At 45.4% G+C, this 22,030-nt stretch overlaps 1 protein-coding gene across 1 annotated transcript in view; it reads right to left on the reverse strand.

Moving 5' to 3' along the window:
* Positions 1-1,782: 1,782 nt before the first annotated feature.
* The window catches only part of MMP19 (matrix metallopeptidase 19), a 32,156-nt gene continuing 11,908 nt past the window's right edge, over positions 1,783-22,030 (reverse strand). Inside the window, exons 4-9 of the mRNA XM_069758442.1 lie at positions 21,329-21,541; positions 20,026-20,271; positions 9,985-10,110; positions 9,701-9,865; positions 9,050-9,177; positions 1,783-2,927 (exon numbers count right to left, since the gene is read on the reverse strand). Coding sequence (XP_069614543.1) covers positions 2,691-2,927; positions 9,050-9,177; positions 9,701-9,865; positions 9,985-10,110; positions 20,026-20,271; positions 21,329-21,541 — 1,115 coding nt within the window. The 3' untranslated portion in view covers positions 1,783-2,690. The remainder of the gene's footprint in view (positions 2,928-9,049; positions 9,178-9,700; positions 9,866-9,984; positions 10,111-20,025; positions 20,272-21,328; positions 21,542-22,030) is intronic.

Raw genomic sequence — 22,030 nt, forward strand, 5'->3', positions numbered from 1 at the left:
CGGAATTTTCACAGTGACGAATACTTCCACTAGCCGCTCCTGCTCTCAGTTATTAGCTGCAGCAGGTGTAGGTTGATGGGAGTAATAGTCTCATCATCAGCCACCTACTCTCATTGTTATCTCTTGAATACAACTCTCATCATTCTCCCCTGCTCATGATGATCGCCTGCAAAGCAGGGGAGAATGATGAGAGCCGTGTTCAGCACCGGTGCCAGGCAACAGTGCTTACTGTACCCCTGCCTCTCAGGTGCCGGTACGTGTCACACGGATGACATCTCTGTGTGTCATCCATGTGCATGTGTGTGGGATGTTTTGTAGCTCGTGTTGTCGGTAAAAAAAAATGGACATGTCAGCGTGTTTTGCCCACGGACACACGGTCTGAGGAAACATACTGACACGTGCACAGACCCATTCACTTGAATATGTCTACGTGTGTAAGTGTCTCCTGTACATGTGAAAACTGTCACCACACGTGCCAGAGACATGGATGTGTGAAAGAGGCCCTAAGTATAGAAAGCTATAGAGAGCCACCTGAAAAAAGAGCATAGCACTTCTTTTAACTGATTCACTGTCTCTGAAACCTGAAACAGTTAAAAGGAGTGACATAAGACGATAAGACGGAACATGTGCACCACAATGTCATTTTGATATTGCTTTACACTATGTTCATTTTATGGGGGGCTGATGTAGAGATGTTATCTGCACATACCCTTAAAATGGTTTCCTGAAGCATTTTGGAGGAGTTCTTCCTTCTGATTGGATGGTATATAGTTTGGAGCATATTCCATTAGGAGCCATTTTAAAAAAAATCGACCTGCAATTTCCTATTTTTTCCCTAAGGCTATGTTCACACTTGCGTTGCGTCGGGCACAGGTACGGCGACGCATAGCGACGCATGCATCATGCGCCCCTATATTTAACATGGGGGCACATGGACATGCGTTGTCTTGTGTTTTGTGACGCATGCGTCATTTTTGGCGCAAGCGTCAGGGCGCAGAGGGCGCAGCAAGTTGCATTTTTTGTGTGTCCAAAATCAAGCCAAAAATGGACGCATGCGTCACAAAACAATGCGTTTTTGCGTGCGTTTCACATCCGTCGTGCGTTGTGGCGACGATGCTGCGTTCAAAGACGCGAATGTGAACATAGCCTAAGTGTTTTTCAAAACCTGAAGTGGAAAAAAAAGCTGAAAAGACTGAACATATGAACAGAAAAGGAAGAGTCATGCATTTTTTTAAAATGATTTTTCTGGTGATTATTTTGGAGCGGCCTGAAATCCGCTTGCAAAAACACCCCCAAACCGCAACAAAAAGTAAACATAACACGCAGCAATGTAAAAACGACATTGTTGTGCACATGTTTAGTCTTTCATTACTTCATTTAACTGCTTAAGGAGTCGGAAACTGCGACTCAGAAGAAGAATATTCATTTATTCATACGGCTTCCGCTAAGAAGCCGATTGATAGTTAAAGTTGTAGCAAAAACGATGTCTAAAAGACCGCCAGCTTTCTCCTAAAGCGGCTTTGCCTAGGAACACCTCGGCAAGAAAACAAGCATCTTAAATATGCTGTGTGCACAAACCCTTTTTGCTGACTTTTGGAGCAGAAACTGAGCGAAAACTTTCCAAAATCCTCGTGAAAAACTCGAGAATCCTCAAAAACTTTGAGGTTTTGCTCAGGCTCTGTTTCAAAAAATGTGAAAAAAAGACTGAATGTGAACCCATCCAGCACGTGTTTTTTCATCTTTGGAAGCCTGTATACGTGTTTGGAAAGATTACATAATAAGTTCACAAAGAAAATACTTTTATTAAATTTATTATCTGTGTCACCTGCCAGCAGGAGGCACTGCAGACTTCTGCATTCCATGAGACGAAGGAGTTGTCACGAGAAGTTGGGCAATGGTCCTAAGCTTGAAATATCAGGCAAACCATTGACAGGAGTAGGTCTGTTTCTGGAAAAGGAATCAACCTGTTGTCTGGACAACCACTTTAAAAGCCTGGGTAGCTTTTATCCTATTATATATATATTTGATTGATTTCTTCCAAACTGAAGTTGCAGAAGTATTGAGCATGGACTATAGCCCCCACAATGGATCTGCCCCATCCACCTCCCCTATGCCATGGACTATAGCCCCCACCCTGGATCTGCCCCATCCACCTCCCCTATGCCATGGACTATAGCCCCCACAATGGATCTGCCCCCATCCACTTTCCCTACAGCTCCTACCCAACATCCCCACAGTCCCTATCCCTATTGCCTTTATACACTTGCTTTGGCAAAACTGATGCGTATTTGGTCCTGCCAATAAAGCTTCTTTGAATCTTGAATCTTGAGTCGATGTTGAAAACTAAGATGTACGTTGCAGTATCGATGTTTGTCCATAGGTGGCAGTGTTCTGATTGTTCTGCAGGCCGCACTTGCTCATTGGTCCAGGAGCTGACCCAGCAATTAGTCACAGTAGCATGATCTCTGAGAAGTGAGAAAACGTCTGAATACATGAAGAAAGTGCGCTTAGATTCTTACAAGACAGAATATTTTTTAACAATATTTTACAAAATTCATCACTTGTGTTGAGGGCTACTGGATCGCTTTCTAATTGGTGAGCACGTCTGAGATTGCAGCTTTCATCAGTCCATAGTCGTTGTGTGGTGACCTTTATCATTGCTGACTGCTGTAACCCCATAAGGCAGTTTATTAATCCATGTTGTAGCACTGCATCCACCGCTCTGACTTGCTCAGAGGGTATCCTCGATCCACCCGTAGCTGCTTGTTCACTCTCCAATACTTGTCTCCTTTAAAAAAGTAAATCTTTCCATTCTTCCAAGTCAGAGCTGCGTCTAACTTCCCGGGAACACCCGTGAACAGTGTAGAGATCTTTTTGGGCGCTAGGTTACTCCACGCCAACTCATCCCACTGCCAATAGTCATCACCCTGGGGAAATTAAAGATTACATTTTATATTATACAAGCACAAGACAGGACAGATACATTGGTTTATCTAATATATAAAGCTGAGTGTGTGTGTGTGTGTGTGTGTGTGTGTGTGTGTGTGTGTGTGTGTGTGTGTGTGTGTCCGGGATTGGCATCTGCACCGTCGCAGCTACAGCCACAAAATTTTGCACAGTCACACGTCTGGACCCTGAGAGCGTCATAGACTATGTTGTGAGGTGAAATTTTAACCCCGCGCTTTCAAATTCACCAAACAATTTTGCCCCTGTCCACATAATGGGGAAAAAGTGAAAGGAAAAGTGTTGGAGGCAAATTGACAGCTGCCAAATGTGAACAAAGGGGACTTAAAGAGTGAGAGCGATGGCGCCAAAGAGTATATACCGTACAGTTGCTAAGGTGGGGCCCCGACAAGGGATACTCACCACACACGGGGATATGAACACACACACAAAATGCGTCACACACTACCACGTGCTTGAACACATATACCACCCTCAGCACACATTTCACCACACATACACCATCCTCGCCACATAAAAGTCGAAACACAAAAGTCGCCGCTCAAAACTCGCCACGCGCAAAACTCGCCACATGCAAAACTAGGCTAACGCAAAACTCGCCACACGTGCAAAACTCACCTCATGGAAAACTCGCCACACGCAAAACTTGCACATGCGGAAAAATTGCCACATGCACAAAAGTTGCAATACATGCAAAAGTTGCCTCACACAAAACTTGCACATACTCAAAATGCACCACACATAAAACTCGCCATGCGGAAAACTTGCTGCACACAACTTGCTACACTAACCTGTCACATGCAACTCGACACACAAAAAGTTGCTACACGCATGTTGCCACACAAAACTCATCTCACAAAAGTCACTACATGCATGTCGCCACATGCAACTCAACACACACAACTTGACACACGATACTTGCCCTAAAACACACACAAGTCTGGTATTTTCCTTCAAAAATAAAAATCTGATTAATAAGCAGACAAACTACAAGAGCAACAAATGTACCATATAGGAAATACGGCAGCTGTCAGTCACATGACCTGTCTATTATGTGTATGTGTGAGCTAATATATACTGCCAGGGGGAGGGCTTCCTGTTGGCTGGGGATTTATCAGGCTGCCAATTTAGCTTACAAATACTGAGGTAAAAATACTGACCAAATAACGTGTGAACGAGGTCTAATACAGGAGGAGATGACATACAGATATATACTATGTACAGGGGAGATGACACAGGTATATACTATATACAGGAGGAGATGACATACAGGTACATACTATATCCAGGAGGAGATGACATACAGGTATATACTATATACAGGAGGAGATGACACACAGGTATATACTATATACAGGAGCAGATGACCTACAGGTATATACTATATACAGAAGGAGATGACATACAGGTATATGCTATATATAGGAGGAGATGACATACAGGTATATACTATATACAGGAGGAGATGACACACATGTATACTATATACAGGAGCAGATGACCTACAGGTATATACTATATACAGGAGGAGATGACATATAGGTATATGCTATATACAGAAGGAGATGACACACACATCTATAATATAACGCTGGGAGCGTCACTCTGTCCGAAGCCTTTATAGACTGCGCAAGCGCAAGCGCCGGCGCAGTCTGGGCCTCACAGAGTGACGCTCCCAGGAGATCGCGGTATGCGTAATCACTGAACGCACACCGCGATCTCCACCGGAGAGTCAGGAACCGCCAGGAGGGTAAGTATATTCACCTGTCCCCTGTTCCAGCGCTGCGTGCGGCTCCGTCTCCCGGGTCCTCTGCTGTGACGTTCCCAGTTCAGAGGGCGCGATGACGCGCTTAATGCGCGCCGGCGCCGCCCTCTGACTGAACAGTCACAGCCAGAGGAGCCGGAAGATGGCAGCGCGCAGTGGTGGAACGGGACAGACAGGTGAGTATAGCAAGTGCTGGGGGCCTGAGCTAGCGGTGACTCCGGCACCTGACCCCCACAGCGCGCCGGTGTCCCCGCCTGCTCAGGCCCCCCAGCACTCGGCGCCCAGCGACGATAGGTGAGTATGGTATTTTTTTTATATATATATATGGCAGCAGCATACGGGGCATATATAATGGAGCATCTTATGGGGGGCATATAATACAATGGTGGCGCAGGATGGGAGCAGCACATGACAGAACGGGCGCAGGATGGCAGCAGCACATGACAGAATGGGCGCAGGATGGTAGCAGCACATGACAGAACGGGGGCGCAGGATGGGAGCAGCACATGACAGAACGGGCGCAGGATGGCAGCAGCACATGACAGAACGGGCGCAGGATGGCAGCAGCACATGACAGAACGGGCGCAGGATGGTAGCAGCACATGACAGAACGGGGGCGCAGGATGGGAGCAGCACATGACAGAACGGGCGCAGGATGGCAGCAGCACATGACAGAACGGGCGCAGGATGGCAGCAGCACATGACAGAATGGGGGCGCAAGATGGGAGCAGCACATGACAGAACAGGGGCGCAGGATGGGAGCAGCACATGACAGAATGGGGGCGCCAGATGGGAGCAGCACATGACAGAACGGGGGCACAGGATGGCAGCAGCACATGACAGAACGGGCACAGGATGGGAGCAGCACATGACAGAACGGGCGCAGGATGGGAGCAGCACATGACAGAACGGGGGCGCAGGATGGCAGCAGCACATGACAGAACGGGCGCAGGATGGGAGCAGCACATGACAGAACGGGGATGCAGGATGGCAGCAGCACATGACAGAACGGGCGCAGGATGGGAGCAGCACATGACAGAACAGGGGCGCAGGATGGGAGCAGCACATGACAGAACGGGGGCGCAGGATGGGAGCAGCACATGACAGAATGGGGGCGCAAGATGGGAGCAGCACATGACAGAACGGGGGCACAGGATGGCAGCAGCACATGACAGAACGGGCGCAGGATGGGAGCAGCACATGACAGAACGGGCGCAGGATGGGAGCAGCACATGACAGAACAGAGGCACAGGATGGCAGCAGCACATGACAGAACGGGCGCAGGATGGGAGCAGCACATGACAGAACGGGGTGCAGGATGGCAGCAGCACATGACAGAACGGGCGCAGGATGGGAGCAGCACATGACAGAACAGGGGCGCAGGATGGGAGCAGCACATGAAAGAACAGGGGTACAGGATGGGAGCAGCACATGACAGAACCGGGGCGCAGGATGGGAACAGCACATGACAGAACGGGCGCACGATGGCAGCAGCACATGACAAAACGGGCACAGGATGGGAGCAGCACATGATAGAACGGGGGCGCAGGATGGCAGCAGCACATGACAGAACAGGGGTGCAGGATGGCAGCAGCACATGACAGAACGGGCGCCGGATGGGAGCAGCACATGACAGAACAGGGGCGCAGGATGGGAACAGCACATGACAGAACGGGCGCACGATGGCAGCAGCACATGACAAAACGGGCACAGGATGGGAGCAGCACATGATAGAACGGGGGCGCAGGATGGCAGCAGCACATGACAGAACGGGCGCAGGATGGCAGCAGCACATGACAGAACGGGCGCAGGATGGGAGCAGCACATGACAGAACAGGGGCGCAGGATGGCAGCAGCACATGAAAGAACGGGGGCACAGGATGGGAGCAGCCCATGACAGAACGGGGGCACAGGATGGGAGCAGCATATGACAGAATGGGAGCAGCAAATGACAGAATGGAGGCGCAGGATGGGTGCAGCACATGTCACAATGGGGGCGCAGGATGGGAGCAGCACACGACAGAATGGCGGCGCAGGATGGGTGCAACACATGACAGAATGGGGGCACAAGATGGGTGCAGAACATGTCAGAATGGAGGTGCAGGATGGGTGCAGAACATGTCAGAATGGGGGCGCAGGATGGGAGCAGCACATGTCACAATGGGGGTGCAGGATGGAAGCAGCACATGACAGAATGGGGGCACAGGATGGGTGCAACACATGACAGAATGGGGGCGCAAGATGGTTGCAACACATGGCAGGATGGGGGCGCAGGATGGGTGCAGCACATGACAGGATGGGGAAGCAGGATGGAGCAGCACATGTCAGAATGGGGGTGCAGGATGGGAGCAGCACATGTCAGAATGGGGGTGCAGGATGGGTGCAGCACATGTCAGGATGGGGACGCAGGATGGAGCAGCCCATGACAGGATGGGGACGCAGGATGGAGCAGCACATACCAGGATGGAGACCATATACCAATATAGATGCTAGCCACCCGGGCATAGAACGGGTTCAATAGCTAGCATATACTCTATACAGGGGAGATGACATACAGGTATATACTATATATAGGAGGAGATGACATACAGGTATATACTATATACAGGGGAGATGACACACAGCAGGTATATACTATATACAGGGGAGATAACATACAGGTATATACTATATACAGGAGATGACATACAGGTGTATACTATATATAAGGGAGATGACAAACATGTATATACTGAGGTGAAAATGAAAAGGTGTGAGTACAAAATGAGAGGAGGGAGGGAAAATAGTGGAGTGATCGGAAAATGACAGATGTGAGGTCGAAATGACAAGTGTTAGGGGGGAATGAGAGGAGTGAGGGAGAAAATGAGAGATGTGATGGGGAAAATGAGAGGCGTGATGGGAAAATAAGAGAAGTGAGGTGCTATAACTAACCACAGATATTTACTATGCCCAGGCAACGCCGGGCTCTTCAGCTAGTTATTAAATATATTTTAAAAAATATTGAAATATTGTATTTTTAACACTGAGCTATCACTATAGACTGAGCAAGGCTACATGCATATGAGGTTGTTAGAGGAGTTTCTCGAGACGGTCCACTCTGAAAAATGCTGGAAACATTACGTAAACGGTGTTTCCTATACAAATCTATTGTAAAACCACTTTACTGTTCATATGTCCAGTGTTTTAAGCAATTTTTCCTCTTTTATTTTCAAAAGCACTTGGTGGGAAAAAGAAGGTGCATGTCAGTTCTTAGGGCCCTTTAACACTGCATTCTTCACCACGTTCAGTGTTCTCATCAGGGTTTACGTCCGAACCCCTTCACAAAATGGGGTTTGAGCATATGCAACGTCAGAGCCAATGACTAGAATCGTGCCGACAGAGTCAACGTGTGGTCCGTCGTGCATAATTTGCAGACGTATACACTTAATGGAGTCGGAGTCATAGTAGTCTGAATCTGAGTGTCCGCCTCCATTAGGGGTAAACGCCTGAAAATGATGCATGACAGAGCACACATTGCCTGCACTATTCCAGCTCATGGCCGTGTCAGCGGATACGCCCGAATCCCTTTTATTTATTTTTTTTTGGGGGGGGGGGTTCAGACGTTCCCGACGGGACCAACGAATGTATGACAAAGCACACAGTGAAATCACCCTTAGAAGCAGCTCATTCCAAACTAGATATTTACTAGTTGCAACATGTTGCATTTTGTTGCGGTCGGCGCAGCGTCAAAACGGCGCATGCGGAGGCATCCGCATACATTCACATGGCCTACATACCCAATGTTAAAGATAGGTACACAGTGCAACGCAGGACGCGAGGAGAAGTAGGCGGATAGTAGGCGGGGTTTCAGGGAGGAAGAAGGGAGGAAGTACGCTGCCATCCGCGGCCCTCCCGTACGCAAGTCTGAAACCAGCCTAAGATGGGTAGTACTCATATTAAACAAAATATTTAAACAATAGGTGCCTTTTAAAGAAGCCCAACTAGAGTGTCAGTGACTGCTCCTTCTCAGATGGGGCTGTTATGGGAAGCTGCCATTTATTTGTAATCATGGACACCGCTTTATTGCTATAAACTATTTTTCAAGCTAATATGATCTTGGAATAATACAGCTTTTCACCGTGTTTCTGCTATGGACAATTACGATAATCTTTTGCTCCTGGCAGTGACTTATCCGCCCTCTTTATACCATTATGCATGATCATCCGCTTGAGCGATTGTATATTGGGGAGTAAGGGGCGATAGCCATCAGATGACCGGTGTATTGCTAGCATACACATCACACTATGTATATGTTTTTTTTTGTGGAAATAGATACCTTACCTTAAAGAGGAATATCTTCTGGTTTCCTTCCCAGTATAAGGCTGCTCCGATGTTTGGGGGGACTCTAGTTAATAATTTAGGGTATCCATAGTTCAGTTTAAAATCAGTGTACCTCCATAATTTGTCTCCTATAAACGGAATACACAACAGATGATGTCATACTGGATTTGGAAAAATGGTTTTCTTCCTTACTTGTACAATACAATACTGTAATGTGACGAAAGTCAAATACTGCAGCCATTGGTGCGACCTGTGCAGCTGCACAGGACCTAAGGGGGCCACATCCAACTCCAAAGCAGTGGAATTATGCATTATGATGAGCTATTGAACTGCAAAGGGCTCATATAATGTTCTTGCACAGGGTCCTCGAATGTCTTTGTGTGTCCCTGGTACAGATCAGTGTCATAACTTGAAGCTCATGGGACACAATGCAAAAGCTCCAACAGGTCCCCCAATTATTGCAAGTCTTTAATACGGTAGTATTGGTCTTTTCCTATACGCAAAATGGACTTTTTGGGCCCTTTGCGATTGCAACCCATGCACCTATTGTAGTTACACCCCTGGTATTGATATTGTATCAGATCAATACAATAAACATCTACTGTATGTATTACCATTACAATATGACCATCGGAAATAAAAGTGTTCCACCTTTAAAGAAATACGTGAGCTTGGTGCGTTTCGAGTGAACTGCAGCATCTAAGTTTCCTGGTAGTCCTTTCCATAGGGACTGGATTTTCATGAGAGGGCCAGTGCCATGGTCGGTGACTGTCCACACATAGTTTCCCTTAAAGGCGTATGTTTTCCCAAAAGGTCCTACAAGAAAACAAGAAGACTTATATAACATATTGAATAACTGAAGGATTAGTTATATTACTGCGTATTTAGAAGAATTTTTACAAACAGGCCTATAATATGGAAATATGGACGCTCACCGAGAATCATGGCATCTAGGTTGTCCTGGCATGGATCCGGCATCGGACTGGTGGGAGTTGGAGAGATGGAAGGTGCAACTGTTGTGACACGTTCTTCTTTGTCTTTTATGTAGCGGCTGTTTTTACCTTTGGATGCATTTAGATAGGGATAGGTGAGTTTTCTGTACAGTTTTTCATATATATTTATGCGACACTGTATATTAACATTTTTCTAATTTACAGTTTGACATCTTTATTAAGCAAAAAAAATAAATATTATGGTTCAATTTCCACAAAAATCTAAACTTTTATTAATAACAAGTTTGGCGAACTCTATTTTAATTCCGGAAGTAATCTCTTCCTTTCATTGTCTGAACTTCACTGTGAGAGTCAGCACAGGAAACGTGCAGGAAATTCACAAACACAATACAATGTTTATTGCCGCCCAGCAGTAGCAACTATGTTATTTTTAAGTAAAGCAAAGGAAGAGTTAAGTATTTCCTCACTGATCCAGTAACCCTAAGCTGAAGCTGTCTTTTATTTTTTCTGACCGGACTGAATGTAGACAGGCTGGGTTTCATTCGAAACATCCGGACAGCTAATTCTTAGAAAGTTTGTACTCTAGCAGAGCTGTGCGGATGAGAGAAATAAGTGCAGCTAAGTGAACCGTGCAGCTCATTAACGGGTTGGATTTTTTTTTTTAATTTAGTTAGGGATTCAAGCTTGAGAAAACCAGGGATTCAAGCTTGAGGAGGCTAATTTGCATATTCCAGGTGCCTTCTGGGAAAAGCGAAGAGTCTCCCTAAGCTAGAAGATCGTTGGGTACAGCCGGGACCAGCTGCTTGGAAAGAATCACCAAACCAGGGATTCAAGCTTGAGGAGGCTAATTTGCATATTCCAGGTGCCTTCTGGGAAAAGCGAAGAGTCTCCCTAAGCTAGAAGATCGTTGGTGTACAGCCGGGACCAGCTGCTTGGAAAGAATCACCAAACCAGGGATTCAAGCTTGAGGAGGCTAATTTGCATATTCCAGGTGCCTTCTGGGAAAAGCGAAGAGTCTCCCTAAGCTAGAAGATTGTTGGGTACAGCCGGGACCAGCTGCTTGGAAAGAATCACCAAACCAGGGATTCAAGCTTGAGGAGGCTAGTTTGCATATTCCAGGTGCCTTCTGGGAAAAGCGAAGAGTCTCCCTAAGCTAGAAGATCGTTGGGTACAGCCTGTCCTGTAGGACATTAATGCAATAGAGCTTGGCTGAGTAGATTACACAAGAAGGAAAACACACAGCAAGTCAGCAGGATCTAGGAGCAACATGGCAGATGTGACAACCTACATGGTGAGCTGCAGCATGTGCTACATGTTCACAGATCGACCAGAAGAAGAATTAAATTTCACCTGTCAGAAGTGTAGACTAGTGGCCCTTTTAGAAGAAAAGGTGCAGGGTCTGGAAGAAAGAATAGCAACTTTGAAACTCATCAAAGAGAATGAAGACTTTCTAGACAGAACAGAAGCATCTCTACTGGTCACAGAAGGTGAAAAAAGTGTCAGAGAACCTCCAAAAGCAGATGAGTGGAAGCATGTGACCAAAAGAAGCAAGAAGACCATGGAGAAATCACCAACCACACAACTGAAGAACCGATATCAAATCTTTGTAGAGGATGAAGATGGCACACCTAAGGATGAAGCAATACCAGCAAGCAAAAAAGAAAAGGGCACACAGCAACAAGTGACAGCAAAAAGTACAGCCAAGAAGCAACGAAGAGTGGTGGTGGTGGGAGACTCACTACTGAGAGGCACAGAAGCAGCCATCTGCAGACCGGACATAACTGCAAGAGAAGTATGCTGCCTTCCAGGTGCGATGATCAAGGATGTGACCGATAGGATACCAAAGCTCTTCAACTCCAAGGACGTCCACCCATTTCTTCTGATACATGTTGGCACCAATGACACGGCAAGGAAGGACCTACCGACAATCTGCAAAGACTTTGAAGAGTTGGGGAAGAAAGTAAAGGAACTGGATGCACAGGTAGTTTTTTCTTCTATCCTTCCAGTAGACGGGCATGGCACCAGGAGATGGAACAGGATCCTTGATGCAAACAACTGGCTAAGACGATGGTGCAGACAACAAGGATTCGGATTCCTGGACCACGGTGTGAATTACTTGTACGATGGACTCCTCGCCAGAGACGGACTACACCTCAACAAACCTGGGAAACACACATTCACCAGACGACTCGCTACACTCATCAGGAGGGCGTTAAACTAGAAGAAGAGGGGACGGGAAGAAAAACATTAGACTTGAACAAAGAAGATCCAGGAAAACATACTCAGAAGGGAGGTAAGAGCATTTCTAAAACAATCCACAGCGAGGAGATTGGAACAAAACAAAATCCTCTAAACTGCATGCTCGCAAACGCCAGAAGCCTGACAAACAAGATGGAAGAACTAGAAGCAGAAATATCTACAGGTAACTTTGACATAGTGGGAATAACCGAGACATGGTTAGATGAAAGCTATGACTGGGCAGTTAACTTACAGGGTTACAGTCTGTTTAGAAAGGATCGTAAAAATCGGAGAGGAGGAGGGGTTTGTCTCTATGTAAAGTCTTGTCTAAAGTCCACTTTAAGGGAGGATATTAGCGAAGGAAATGAGGATGTCGAGTCCATATGGGTCGAAATTCATGGAGGGAAAAATGGTAACAAAATTCTCATTGGGGTCTGTTACAAACCCCCAAATATAACAGAAACCATGGAAAGTCTACTTCTAAAGCAGATAGATGAAGCTGCAACCCATAATGAGGTCCTGGTTATGGGGGACTTTAACTACCCGGATATTAACTGGGAAACAGAAACCTGTGAAACCCATAAAGGCAACAGGTTTCTGCTAATAACCAAGAAAAATTATCTTTCACAATTGGTGCAGAATCCAACCAGAGGAGCAGCACTTTTAGACCTAATACTATCTAATAGACCTGACAGAATAACAAATCTGCAGGTGGTCGGGCATCTAGGAAATAGCGACCACAATATTGTACAGTTTCACCTGTCTTTCACTAGGGGGACTTGTCAGGGAGTCACAAAAACACTGAACTTTAGGAAGGCAAAGTTTGACCAGCTTAGAGATGCCCTTAATCTGGTAGACTGGGACAATATCCTCAGAAATAAGAATACAGATAATAAATGGGAAATGTTTAAGAACATCCTAAATAGGCAGTGTAAGCGGTTTATACCTTGTGGGAATAAAAGGACTAGAAATAGGAAAAACCCAATGTGGCTAAACAAAGAAGTAAGACAGGCAATTAACAGTAAAAAGAAAGCATTTGCACTACTAAAGCAGGATGGCACCATTGAAGCTCTAAAAAACTATAGGGAGAAAAATACTTTATCTAAAAAACTAATTAAAGCTGCCAAAAAGGAAACAGAGAAGCACATTGCTAAGGAGAGTAAAACTAATCCCAAACTGTTCTTCAACTATATCAATAGTAAAAGAATAAAAACTGAAAATGTAGGCCCCTTAAAAAATAGTGAGGAAAGAATGGTTGTAGATGACGAGGAAAAAGCTAACATATTAAACACCTTCTTCTCCACGGTATTCACAGTGGAAAAAGAAATGCTAGGTGAAATCCCAAGAAACAATGAAAACCCTATATTAAGGGTCACCAATCTAACCCAAGAAGAGGTGCGAAACCGGCTAAATAAGATTAAAATAGATAAATCTCCGGGTCCGGATGGCATACACCCACGAGTACTAAGAGAACTAAGTAATGTAATAGATAAACCATTATTTCTTATTTTTAGGGACTCTATAGCGACAGGGTCTGTTCCGCAGGACTGGCGCATAGCAAATGTGGTGCCAATATTCAAAAAGGGCTCTAAAAGTGAACCTGGAAATTATAGGCCAGTAAGTCTAACCTCTATTGTTGGTAAAATATTTGAAGGGTTTCTGAGGGATGTTATTCTGGATTATCTCAATGAGAATAACTGTTTAACTCCATATCAGCATGGGTTTATGAGAAATCGCTCCTGTCAAACCAATCTAATCAGTTTTTATGAAGAGGTAAGCTATAGGCTGGACCACGGTGAGTCATTGGACGTGGTATATCTCGATTTTTCCAAAGCGTTTGATACCGTGCCGCACAAGAGGTTGGTACACAAAATGAGAATGCTTGGTCTGGGGGAAAATGTGTGTAAATGGGTTAGTAACTGGCTTAGTGATAGAAAGCAGAGGGTGGTTATAAATGGTATAGTCTCTAACTGGGTCGCTGTGACCAGTGGGGTACCGCAGGGGTCAGTATTGGGACCTGTTCTCTTCAACATATTCATTAATGATCTGGTAGAAGGTTTACACAGTGAAATATCGATATTTGCAGATGATACAAAACTATGTAAAGCAGTTAATACAAGAGAAGATAGTATTCTGCTACAGATGGATCTGGATAAGTTGGAAACTTGGGCTGAAAGGTGGCAGATGAGGTTTAACAATGATAAATGTAAGGTTATACACATGGGAAGAAGGAATCAATGTCACCATTACACACTGAATGGGAAACCACTGGGTAAATCTGACAGGGAGAAGGACTTGGGGATCCTAGTTAATGATAAACTTACCTGGAGCAGCCAGTGCCAGGCAGCAGCTGCCAAGGCAAACAGGATCATGGGGTGCATTAAAAGAGGTCTGGATACACATGATGAGAGCATTATACTGCCTCTGTACAAATCCCTAGTTAGACCGCACATGGAGTACTGTGTCCAAAGGACAAAGGAGGGCAACAAAATTAATAAAGGGGATGGGAGAACTACAATACCCAGATAGATTAGCGAAATTAGGATTATTTAGTCTAGAAAAAAGACGACTGAGGGGCGATCTAATAACTATGTATAAGTATATAAGGGGACAATACAAATATCTCGCTGAGGATCTGTTTATACCAAGGAAGGTGACGGGCACAAGGGGGCATTCTTTGCGTCTGGAGGAGAGAAGGTTTTTCCACCAACATAGAAGAGGATTCTTTACTGTTAGGGCAGTGAGAATCTGGAATTGCTTGCCTGAGGAGGTGGTGATGGCGAACTCAGTCGAGGGGTTCAAGAGAGGCCTGGATGTCTTCCTGGAGCAGAACAATATTGTATCATACAATTAGGTTCTGTAGAAGGACGTAGATCTGGGGATTTATTATGATGGAATATAGGCTGAACTGGATGGACAAATGTCTTTTTTCGGCCTTACTAACTATGTTACTATGTTACTATGTTACTAAACGTGTATATGGCAAATACCATCACCCGCTATTTATATATAGCTATGCTCAACATCTTTACCCTGGTACTAGGTGTGTGCCTGCCAAGTTAATTATCTTTATATCCCCGTCTTAAAGTGGCCACCCGTCCTGAGATTGAAACGCGACTGTGCATTTCACATTTAGGCCGGAGTCACACTACATCGAGATACGGCCGAGTCTCGCAGGTTAAAAACAAGCTCTGGCACCGGCACTCCGGAGCGGAGCGTGCGGCTCCATGTATAACTATGCGGCCGCACGCTCCGCTCTGGAGTGACGGTGCTAGAGCTTGGTTTTAACCTGCGAGACTCGGCCGTATCTCACTATGTGTGATCCCGGCCTAATAGTCACTGTTCCTGGGGCTCGTTGTTTTCCTCCTCTGCTCAGATTGGTTCCTTTGCGCCTACTTCCAAGATGGCCACCGCAGTGGCATATCGAATGTATCGGTAAGTCTAAATTCAACTGCACAGGAAAGGCAAGTGAGGAATGGTCCAGACATAAAACTGCACTCGCCATGATAATGTGAAAGCTATCTTTGAAACAGGAGGACAAGCAAAAGTCAAACTGAGAGTACTAGGAAGGGTGAGTATGACTGAGAAGGTGGAAGGTGATTTTAGTACATTCTAAAAAAGAAGCAGAATTTTTGACATACCAGTTGAAGTATATTTTAACTTCAGCAAAGCATTTGATAAAGCATTTGATAAAGTTTCTCATACTATCCTTATTGAAAAAAAATGACTAAGTATGGGATTAACAAGGCTACAGATAGGTGGACTCATAACTGGCTCAGTGATCATACTCACAGAGTGGTAATAAATGGTTGCACATCCAATTGGAAGAGTGTTTCAAGTGCAGTACCACTAGGCTCTGTTGGTGTTCAACATTTTTATAAGTTATCTAGATAAGGGAACTAAAGGTAAATTGGCAGACAATGCAAAGCAAGGAGGGATAGCTAACACTAGAGAAGACCAGAGAAAGGATTCAGAAGGATCTAGATAAAGCTTGGGGCTAAAGCAGTAACTAATGGAATTGTATTTAACAGGGAGAGTTTAGCTTGCAAATAAAAAGGCTAAGAGGAGACTTAGGGTATTTTCACACGTTCAGGATTTCCATCCTTTTTTTTTCAGGACAGTTTTTTTAAAAAACTGCAGCTCTTGGCAGAAAACACAGGTCCTTTTTTTGGTCCTTTTTTTGTCCTTTTTTGATGCATTTTTTGATGCGTTTTTTGATGCGTTTTTTTATCCTTTTTTTATGCAGTTTTCTATGCAGAGACTGTGTGTTTCCTAGGAAGCTTTTTAGGGCTAAAATGGCTGAAAATACCCTAACCCTACCCCTAACCCTACCCCTAACCCTACCCCTAACCCTACCCCTAACCCTAACCCTACCCCTAACCCTACCCCTAACCCTAACCCTACCCCTAACCCTACCCCTAACCCTAACCCTACCCCTAACCCTACCCCTACCCCTATTCTAACCTTAGTGAAAAAAAAAAAAAATTCTTAATTTTTTTATTGTCCCTACCAATGGGGGTGACAAAGTGGGGGGGGTGTCATTTACTATTTTTTTATTTTGATCACTGAGATAGGTTATATCTCAGTGATCAAAATGCACTTTGGAGCGAATCTGCCGGTCGGCAGATTCGGCGGGCGCACTGCGCATGCGCCCGCCATTTTGCAAGACGCCATTTTGGACGCCGGGTAAGTATAAGGGGGGGAGATTAGGGCACGGGGGGGGTATCGGAGCACTGGGGGGGGCATCGGAGCACGGGGGGGCATCGGAGCATGGGGGGGCGGGATCGGAGCACGGGGGGGCAGCCACACTCCGCCCACGCACTTCCGCCCGCTCCCCCGCACTTCCTGCTGCAGCGGTTCTGCACATCAAATCGCAGTAAAACCCGCAGATATATTTTTGATCTGCGGGTTTTACTGCGATTTTGACCTCACAATGGAGGTCTATGGGTGCAGAACCGCTGCGGTTCAGGAAAAAGAAGTGACATGCTCCTTCTTTTTTGCCGCAGCTATTCTGCGCGGCTTTTTAAACGAAATTACGGATCATGTGCACAGCAGTGACTGTTTTCCATAGGGTTACATTGTTATGTACCCTGCATGGAAAACAGCTGCGGAACCGCAGCGGCAAAACCGCTGCGGTTCCGCAGTAAAAAACGCACTGTGTGAACATGGCCTAAAGGTACCGTCACATTGAACGATATCGCTAGCGATCCGTGACGTTGCAGCGTCCTGGCTAGCGATATCATTCAGTTTGACAGGCAGCAGCGATCAGGATCCTGCTGTGATGTCGTTGGTCGCTGCAGAAAGTCCAGCACTTTATTTCGTCGCTGGACCTCCTGCAGACATCGCTGAATCGGCGTGTGTGACGCCGATTCAGCGATGTTTTCACTGGTAACCAGGGTAAACATCGGGTTACTAAGCGCAGGGCCGCGCTTAGTAACCCGATGTTTACCCTGGTTACCAGTGTAAATGTAAAAAAAAACAAACACTACATACTTACCTTCCGCTGTTTGTCCCCGGCGCTGTGCTTCTCTGCACTGGCTGTGAGCGCCGGCCAGCCGGAAAGCACAGCGGTGACGTCACCGCTCTGCTTTCCGGCCGCTGTGCTCACAGTCAGTGCAGGAAAGCACAGCGCCGAGGACAGACAGCGGAAGGTAAGTATGTAGTGTTTGTTTTTTTACTTTTACGATGGTAACCAGGGTAAACATCGGGTTACTAAGCGCGGCCCTGCGCTTAGTAACCCGATGTTTACCCTGGTTACCAGCATCGTTGGTCGCTGGAGAGCTGTCTGTGTGACAGCTCTCCAGCGACCAAACAACGACGCTGCAGCGATCGACATCGTTGTCGGTATCGCTGCAGCGTCGCTGAGTGTGAAGGTACCTTTAATAGATGTCTACAAAAATATGTGAAGGGACGTCACAGTGTAGAGGGATCATCATTATTCTAATTTGCACATGGAAACACAAGAAGCCAAGAAGCCATGGCATGAAACTGAAAAGGAGAAGATACAGATTAGATATTGGAAAAAACTTTTTGACAGTGAGGGTGATCAATGAGTGGAACAGGCTGTCATGAGAAGTGGTGAGTTCTCCTTCAATGGAAGTCTTCAAACAGAGGCTGGACAGACATCAGTCTGAGATGGTTTAGTGAATCCTGCACTGAGCAGGGAGTTGGACATGATGAACCCTGGAGGTCCCTTCCAACTCTACCATTCTATAATTCTACATCTGTTATCTGTGCCTTGTAGTTTTCATCCGTTCCCTTCTTACCCTATTACACTGTCTACCATCTTATGTCTTCACTGTAATTACATAAGTGGGCAGGGCACTGTCTCCCAAAAAGTCATCACATGTATCTCCTGCTGCTAAAATCATAATGCAGTGAGAATTGTCTCAACTATAACTGAAAGAGCCAAATGGCCTAGGCTTTATAACTTTGGTATGGTTTGTACTCAACATGAGTGTCAGGTTTTTTTTCTCTACACCCACTTGTACACTTTGAGTATCTAGTGAGATTTTAACCTCAGTATTTGTAACCCAAAATCAGGAGTGAGTAAAAAAAAATACACGTGTGTCTATTATACTTTCTCTCTGATTGTTCCACCCCTGGTTTTGGTTTACAAATATCGAGGTAAAAAAAATCACGAAATACTGAACATGTGCATGTGGCCTTAGGCTGCGTCCCCACAGTCAGTAATCAGCAGCGCTTTGGACGCAGGATATGTCCACTGCATCCAAAGTGCTGCCGGCTTTTGAACACAGGTGATTGGACTGGTGAAATTTATCTTGCAGAGACTCGCGTCTCCGTTAGATAAATTGACAGTCTGCAGTCTGGAAAGATGCACCGCATGTCCGTCTCCGCAGGTAAGCCACAGGCGTCGGGATTTCTTGACATCCCTTCCACTATGCTGTATCACCTGCAGCGTTTCAAAGTCCATCCGAAGAGAGAAAGCAGAAAAAGGCAGCACTCACCGATCCATCACGAGAGGTAACTTATATTGTCTCACATTAAAAAACATCACGGCCGGGGGTGCGAATGTGCAGAGTGCGGCAAGCCTGACGACGGCTGTTTCGCGCCCTCCTGGCGCTTCCACGGGTCAGTGAGTGAGCGTCCAGGGAGACGAAGGAAGTAGGTGCACGGTGTTAATTATTGAACGTTCAATAATTAACATGCAATATTTTCCATATGTATTGTTCATAGTCCAGAACGCTATTTGTTAAAGTGATTAGTGCATAACAAGTTACTGTGGTTTTTAAGTTGTTTTTAATGTATTTTGTATGTGAGTGTAGCGCCAGGTGGGGCGAGGTGGTTTTGATGGTGGGGGGAGGGATCTTACCTCCGTGCACCTACTTCCTTCGTCTCCCTGGACGCTCACTCACTGACCCGTGGAAGCGCCAGGAGGGCGCGAAACGGCCGTCGTCAGGCTTGCCGCACTCTGCACATTTGGACCCCTGGCCGTGATGTTTTTTAATGTGAGACAATAAAAGTTACCTCTCGTGATGGATCGGTGAGTGCTGCCTTTTTCTGCTTTCTCTCTTCGGATGGACTTTGACATGTGTTTTGGCCAGAGCACCCAAGATCCAGCGGTCACACTCCCATCGCAGGTGAGCAGGAGTGAGTTGTTTCCTTTGAGCGGTGGTGCTGTCAGCTGTTTTTTCTAAAAGACTGATATTATCACCTGCAGCGTTTACTGACCGTGGGAACATACCCTTAGAATATTTTGAGTGGTCATATATGATCGACATTACCTATTTATAGAAGAATTACATCACTAATGACTATACTTACCATACAAAGCCTGAATCCCTTTAATATCATCATCATGGAGATGGAAGTTAGGTCTATATCCAGCATAAACGGGGGCCATCAGAGCACTGCCATATCGAGAGTGGCCTAGGCCTAAGGCATGTCCTAGTTCATGGGCTGCAATGATGCGCAGATTGAATCCAAGGTATGTTCCTTCAGTCCAAAGCTCATCTTCATCAAAATGTACTGTGCCAAGCTCGGGGATATCAGCATGTGCCAGGACTTTGCCTGCAGGATTAATAGGAAGATATTTAGGCATTTGTAAGTCTGAATTACACTGTGTTCTATACACATTCTTTAATGTGGGAAAGAAGAGTAAAGTGTCCGGCACAAACCCCTTTTTCCATGCACTACATCATCATCCTTAGTATATGGAATGTACTGGTTTACTTCCAGTAACACGAAGCACCAACTGGAAATCATACAACTTTATTAGACTCTGCCAATACACAAGCTGCTGCCTGACAGGAATGAGCAAAGATAACACTGGACTCTTTCCAAATGTTTAAGACGCTGTGTACAGACCTGTACCAAGGTCTCTGAGCATTACTAGAACAGTTTTTGCCCTTTTAAAGGCTGAAAAGATAGCACAATGTGATATTTACCATAATAGGAACAGTGTATTCTATTATTACTGTAGATGTGACCATACAGTGACGCGAATGTCATCATGTATGTGAGCTATTAGCACTGTATGGCTGATTGCGAATTCCAATATTACAGGGTTATTCTGCCCTTCACACATTTTTTAAATATTTCTTCAAAGTTGTCCCATTATGGATTAATTAAAAAAAATGAAGGGCAGAAGCATGCACTGAGGGCAGAAGCATTGGTGCTGTTTCATGTCTCCTATTCTATTCTTCTATTCTTCTTCTCCTATTCTGGATGTAGATGTCTATTGCCCTCACACCACTGAAAATACACACACGATGAGCTGAGATAACAGTGCATGTGTATGGGGGATTGGAAGGAATAGCTGTCAGCTATCTGAGTGGACAGCTGACAACTACTCAAGGTGAACACGCATTGGTCAAAAGAGGTACCTAATAGGCAACTGTTGGCCCCTAATGGACATGCGGGATCCTTATCATCCTCAATATGGGGGAGAGTTTGGATGTCTACCATACACATTAGACTGTCGTGAGATTCAACCCACATTGGTCTAATGTGTATTAGGACCATTAGTATATCATGTCTCTTACACCACGGCGCACACAATATACACCACATACATCGCTATATAGAAAGCTCCATCTCAGCGTACAGCCTATACAGTATTACATACCAGGACCATCGAATGGCCGTGAACAGCTGTCTCCCTTCTTGTGGAATGAGATCCTTATGTTTGCTCTTCCATATTTGATCTCCTTGAATTTCAGGGGGGTGACATCACTCCAGTATTTAAAAGCAGATTTGATGGCAGACCTCACCTCATCTTCTTTCATGTCCGGTGTATAATTATGAATGCGATAAGTCAAGTTTTTCTTCCTCCACTGACCTGTTAAGTTGTGAAATGCACAATCAGGAACAGAATGTTAGTGCAGATTACAACCACTCCGTATTTAGTGTGCTGTTGGGTATTACCCCGGAAAAACATAATATAGTGTGGCTTCTGGAAAACTGAAAAGTGTTGAAAAACTTCAATAAATGTGTATTTACTTGGGCCGATCACTGCCAACAAAGAGCGCTGGTCAACTATAAACAGGTCGCTCGGCGCTTGTTTTTAAAATACCGTTGACATGGGACAAAAGATTGCTTGGCCCCCATTGGGAAAGTGTGCAGCTGAAAACAATCATTTATTGGCCTCCATAAATGGCACAAATAACATGAATAGGGGGCAAAACAGCTTTTTTATACAGGTTGATGATTGAGGATGACTGATTTTATCCACGTTTGTTCTCCTCTTATTGATCCTTATATACAGACTATTGATTGTTGTCATTGGCAGGGAAGGTTTGCATAGAGTATATGGTGATGGTTTGTATAA

The sequence above is a fragment of the Ranitomeya imitator genome, chromosome 3 (genome assembly GCF_032444005.1).
Source record: "Ranitomeya imitator isolate aRanImi1 chromosome 3, aRanImi1.pri, whole genome shotgun sequence".
Classification (NCBI taxonomy): domain Eukaryota; kingdom Metazoa; phylum Chordata; class Amphibia; order Anura; family Dendrobatidae; genus Ranitomeya; species Ranitomeya imitator.